Source organism: Cannabis sativa, chromosome 2, assembly GCF_029168945.1.
Source record: "Cannabis sativa cultivar Pink pepper isolate KNU-18-1 chromosome 2, ASM2916894v1, whole genome shotgun sequence".
In the NCBI taxonomy this organism is placed as follows: Eukaryota; Viridiplantae; Streptophyta; class Magnoliopsida; order Rosales; family Cannabaceae; genus Cannabis; species Cannabis sativa.
This window is the reverse complement of record NC_083602.1, coordinates 91,754,453-91,760,452: the sequence shown is the minus strand read 5'-3', so window position 1 is coordinate 91,760,452 and position 6,000 is coordinate 91,754,453. Positions and strand designations below refer to the sequence as shown.

The 6,000-nt window shown below is 33.2% G+C and overlaps 1 protein-coding gene across 1 annotated transcript; it reads left to right on the top strand.

Moving 5' to 3' along the window:
- Window positions 1-292: 292 nt before the first annotated feature.
- LOC115719696 (leucine-rich repeat receptor-like serine/threonine-protein kinase BAM3) lies at window positions 293-5,982 on the top strand. The gene is made up of 2 exons (XM_030648841.2): window positions 293-3,290; window positions 5,126-5,982. Exons 1-2 carry the CDS (start codon window positions 677-679, stop codon window positions 5,548-5,550), a joined length of 3,039 nt encoding a protein of 1,012 aa, XP_030504701.2. The 5' UTR covers window positions 293-676; the 3' UTR covers window positions 5,551-5,982.
- Window positions 5,983-6,000: the final 18 nt, after the last annotated feature.

The following is a 6,000-nucleotide window of genomic DNA, read 5'->3' as shown; positions in this document are numbered from 1 at the left end:
ATATGTGTTTATATGAATATGGCTAATAGAGGAAGTAATTTACCAAAATAAATTTTGAGGACAGAGAAGCCATTTTCAATGATTGATGAAAGTGTAATATGCTATCACCTCTTTCATTCAAAGCAATAAAGGACTTTATTACTTTGGTTAAAGCTAAAGGGCATTTTTGTCAAAAACAAAAAAAAATAAAGAAACAAAGCATCAAACTTTACTCTTTTTTTTTCCTCTTCTCCCTCTAATCTAAACTTTAAATTTCTGTTATCCAACGGCCTTTTTCATTTTCATTATAATTTTTAACTTCAAAACATTTTCTCATTCTTCTTTCTTGCTTTTTCTTTAAAGAAAGACTTGTTGGCTCTCCACACCATTTTCTCTTCTTTTCCCAGCAAAAATTTTCAATCTTGTTCAATCTCATCTTCTTCTCACATAGAAAAGAAAAGAGAAAAGAGAAAAAGCTTCAACCTTGTATTTCAAGACTCTTTTTTTTTCCTCTTTAGTAAGATGTTTGATTCCTTAACACCCTTATACACACTTGAAGTTTCTCATATTCCACTACTCACTTTCTTTCACTTTCCCGGAAAATCCATTCTTGCCCAAATGCTTAAATCCTTTCCTCTTTCCTTAGATTGCTTCAAAATCCAATTTTCTTAAGCCAAAACACAAAAAAAATACAAACATGGTCTTTTTCTTTGTCTATACACTTTACTCTCTTCTACTCATTACTACTTCTTCTTCTTCTTCTTCTACTTCTTCTTTGGTTAGTGATTTTCATGTGTTGTTAAATCTCAAAGAAGGATTCGAATTCGCCAACCCGATTTTAAACTCATGGAACCCTTCTTTAAAGCCAAGCTCAATTTGTTCCTCTTGGGTTGGAATTACATGTTCTAAACAAGGAAGAGTAGTTTCACTTGACTTAACTGATTTAAGTCTAAGTGGTACTATTTCACCTCAAATTTCAAAACTTGACCAACTCACTCACTTATCTCTAGCTGGTAACAACTTCTCAAACAGCATTGATGAGATAACAAGTTTGACTAAACTCAAATTCTTAAACATCTCAAATAACCAGTTTAGTGGAAGCTTATCACATTGGAACTACTCAACAATCTCAGACTTGGAAGTTTTTGATGCTTACAACAACAACTTCACTGGTGTTCTTCCAATTGGGATTCTTAGTTTGAAGAAGAAACTCAAGTACTTGGATTTTGCAGGGAATTATTTCTTTGGCAAAATCCCAACATGTTATGGTGAGTTAGTTGAGTTGGAGTACTTGTCATTAGCTGGTAATGATCTTAATGGTAAAATCCCAAGTGAGTTAGGTAACTTAACTAACTTGAAAGAGATTTACTTGGGTTATTACAATGTTTTTGAAGGTGGAATTCCAAGTGAGTTTGGTAAGTTAGTTAATCTAGTTCACATGGACCTTTCCAATAGTGAATTAGATGGTTCAATACCAATTGAATTGGGTAACTTGAAAGCATTAGACACACTTTACTTGTATGCTAATGTACTTTCAGGCTCAATCCCAAGACAATTAGGCAACTTAACAAGCTTAATCAATCTTGATCTCTCCAACAACGCGCTCACAGGCGAAATCCCATTCGAGTTTGTTAATCTCACTAAGCTCAAGCTCTTCAACTTAATGATCAACAAGTTACATGGTTCAATACCTGATTTTGTAGCTGAATTGCCTTATTTGGAGACTCTTTCGCTTTGGATGAACAACTTCACCGGCGAAATTCCTAAGAAACTCGGCGAAAATGGTAAGCTTCAAATGCTTGATTTGTCTACAAACAAACTCACTGGTACAATCCCACCAAACTTGTGTTCTTCCAATCAGTTAAAGATTCTAATTTTGTTGAAAAACTATCTTTTTGGACCAATCCCATTTGGCTTAGGAACTTGTTTTAGTCTTGTTAGAGTTAGATTGGGACAAAACTACTTGAATGGTAGTATCCCAAATGGTTTTCTTTACTTGCCTCAATTGAATCTTGTTGAGTTACAAGAAAACAACTTATCTGGTTTTTTATCAGAAAATTGTAGTAACTCATCATCCAATCCAACCAAATTAACCCAACTCAACCTCTCAAAAAATCTCTTATCAGGTTTTATACCATCTTCAATCTCAAATTTCACTTCTCTTCAAATCCTTCTCCTTAGTGAAAACCAATTCTCAGGTCCAATCCCAACTTCAATAGGACAACTCACTCAAGTTTTAACACTTGATCTAAGCCAAAACTCACTCTCTGGCCAAATCCCACTTGAGATTGGTAACTGTCTTCATCTAACTGTCCTTGACATGAGTCAAAACAACCTCTCTGGCTCAATCCCACCACAGATTTCGAATATTCGAATCTTGAATTACCTTAACTTGTCAAGAAACAATCTGAACCAAAACATACCAAGATCAATAGCTACAATGAAGAGTCTAACAACAGCTGATTTCTCCTTCAACAATTTCTCTGGCAAATTACCCGAAACAGGCCAATTCGGGTTCTTCAACGCCTCATCATTCGCTGGAAATCCACAACTCTGCGGTTCATTGCTCAACAACCCTTGTAACTTCACAACAATCGAAACCAAACCCCGAAAACAAGAACCAGATTTCAAGCTTATTTTCGCGCTAGGCCTACTCATATGCTCCTTAGTTTTCGCAGCAGCAGCCATAATCAAAGCCAAATCTTTCAAAAGAAACAGCGCGAATTCATGGAAAATGACAGCATTTCAAAAACTGGAATTCACTGTGTTTGACATACTCGAATGTGTCAAAGATGGGAATGTTATAGGCAGAGGAGGAGCTGGAATTGTCTACCATGGAAAAATGCCAAATGGGGTCGAAATCGCTGTCAAAAAACTACTGGGGTTCGGATCAAACAGCTGCCATGATCACGGATTCAAAGCAGAAATCCAAACACTTGGGAAAATTAGACACAGAAACATTGTTAGATTGATTGCTTTTTGTTCCAACAAAGAAACCAATCTTCTTGTTTATGAATACATGAGAAATGGAAGCTTAGGTGAAGCTATTCATGGAAGAAAAAAGGGTGCTCCTTTCTTGAATTGGAATATGAGATATAAGATTGCCATTGAAGCTGCTAAAGGACTGTGTTATCTTCACCATGATTGTTCTCCTTTGATTCTCCATAGAGATGTGAAATCCAATAACATTTTGCTTGATTCCAACTTTGAAGCACACGTGGCGGATTTCGGGCTTGCCAAGTTCTTGCTTGACGGCGGCGCCTCCGAATGTATGTCGGCGATTGCTGGCTCCTACGGCTACATTGCTCCTGGTAAGTACTAATTCATATTCAAAATTCTGTTTTTTTTTTTTGTTTTGTACTCTGTTTTTTGTTTTGGTTAGTTATGTTAGTTAATTGTTTGGAAAAGTCAAAGTCAAAGTATCGTACGGTTCACTCATCATCTTAATCAGTCTCTGCCGTTGGATTTGATTGTCCTTTGATGTTAAATCATAGATACTAATATATGGCCCCACATTGTATAGTAAGTTTCAAACTATCAAACAAAAATTCTTATAATAATTTCTCAAATCAAATTATTATTACTATTAAATTAAAAAATTGAATAAAACTAATTAATGAAATTTTTTTGAATAATTTATTATGTCTACAATTAATTTTTGTGATTATTCAAAATTTTCTAAAAATTAATAAAATATCTTGGTATATGATACTCTCATCTCAAACACATAAAATTATATAGTAGGGATATTATTTTTGGTACTTGAAGAAAATTAATTTTTACTAGTGAAATTAATATGACACTAAAATGATACTCATAATAGATTTAAGGTTGTCTCTAGAGAATTCTAATTTTGGTGCATAGAAAGAAACCTAAAAATCATGCCCTAAAGGAACAAACAAAACAATAATATAAGAAGAAAGTGAAATTAAGACTACTCAAAATTCTGTGCCATAGTTAGAGTGAAGTCATTTTTAATAAGTGTCATTTTATGGGGTCCACGTCATACCATGCATGCATGCAAGTGAAGAAGAAAACCTCTTTATTTTCAACACAGTTATATATATGACTGACACTACTGATGTTTAACGTAACAGTGAAAGAGTTTTTTGAGTTTTGTGAAAGCAAAATTAAAAACTATGGCTTTTGTTTGGCTTTTCTAAAGGTTTTTTGTGTTTAAGCCAAAACTAAAGATAAAGCTAAAGTGGGTTTGTTTGTTTGGTTTTGTGTTGTTGTTTTTAAGTACTTGGTTTTTTGGCCCATTCTTACGTGTAAAGACTTTGCCTTTTCTTTACAACTTGATTTTAATGAACTTCTCCTTTTTGTCGTTAGACCAACTTTTTTTCTTTTTTATTTCTCAACTTTAGCTTTTTTTTTTTCTTCTTATTGGACCTATCATTATGGTCCAAAATTCAAAAATGGGCTTTTTCTTCTTTGTAGTCAAAACCCATTTTCTAACCTGTTTCTTGTCAGGTCCATCAACACGGTCCAAAACTATAAATGGGCTTTCTTTGTCATCAAAGCCCATATTATCTCACTAAGGCCTCATAATCAACTCATGCATGGATGCAACTCATGTACAAAAAATATAGAGAAATAGTATTCATATAACATCAAAATAATAACAAAAAAATAATATACAAATAACACAAAATTAAGAAAAAAATTAACAAAAGTACAACATAAAAATACAATAAAAACCGTACAACTGTATTTTTGAAACTTTTTTATTATTGTTTTTGTGTATTTGTGAAATAATCCTTAGACTAAACTTTTGTTGATTTCCAGTACCCTTTAGCTTTTTCTTATTGGGCCCATCACGGTCCAAAATTCAGAATGGGCTTTTTTTGTAATCAAAACTAAAGAGTGGCCTCATAATTAACCCATGTATGCATGCACTTGCACTCACGTACACGTTAGACAACTTTTGTTAATTTCCACTACTAAGGCTTTCTCTTATTGGGCCCATCACGGTCCAAAACACAAATGGGCTTTTTCTTCTATAATCAAAGCCCATTATTTATTTTTAAAAAAGCCTTATAATTAAGTTAACCCCATGCATGCATGCATGCATAAATCTACGTACGTAAAAATACTAACATACTCTTTAAATTGAATGTATTTTTTGTTCTATGTTCTTATACAGAATACGCTTATACATTACGAGTAGACGAAAAGAGTGACGTGTACAGTTTCGGGGTTGTGTTACTGGAACTGGTGACGGGACGACGTCCAGTAGGAGATTTCGGAGAAGGAGTAGACATAGTTCAATGGTCAAAAAAAGCCACAAGTTGTAAAAAAGAAGTTGTTGTTCAAATCGTTGACCGAAGGTTGACCGCCGTCCCCGAAGACGAAGTGACTCACTTGTTCTTCATTGCTACTCTTTGTATACAAGAGAATAGTGTCCAACGTCCAACAATGAGAGAAGTTGTTCAAATGTTGTCTGAGTTCACAGATCGCCATAGTACTACTCCTCATCATCACCAATCATCATCTTCTTCTAAGATCAAATGTGAAAATAATGACACAAAAATTACTTGCCCTAAGTTTAGACAAGATCTTTTGGTTTAATATGATATAATTAATTCTATATATAAGAAGAAAAAAAAGAACGTATAATATATTAAAAATAGCATTTTTTTTTTATTTTCTACCTTAATTTTAATGATTTTCTAGAGTTGAGTTAAATGGGTGTAATATTGTTATATAGTGGCTTGTCTTTTTTTTTTTGGTTGTACAAGAATTTGAGGGGATTTATTTTGGTTTAGATATAGGAAGAAGGAAGAGAAGAGAGACAATTGTGGTCAATTATTATATTAGAGTTAGATATTATTAATTAGAATTAAAATAATGAAATATATATAGTTTTGCACTTGTTTTCAAAACGGTGCGTTTTATATATAAGTGGGAAAAAAGAAGAGCATGAAAGCTTTAATTTGGGCAAGCATGGATGCCCTTTTTTGTATTATATATCTTTATTTAAAAAAAGTAGTTATTTAACACTAATTGTTATTTTAACAA

Coding starts and splice junctions, on each gene's coding strand:
- LOC115719696 (XM_030648841.2), top strand. CDS start 677: ATGGTCTTTTTCTTTGTCTATACACTTTACTCTCTTCTACTCATTACT. Junction 3,291..5,125: donor CTACGGCTACATTGCTCCTG/GTAAGTACTAAT, acceptor GTTCTTATACAG/AATACGCTTATACATTACGA.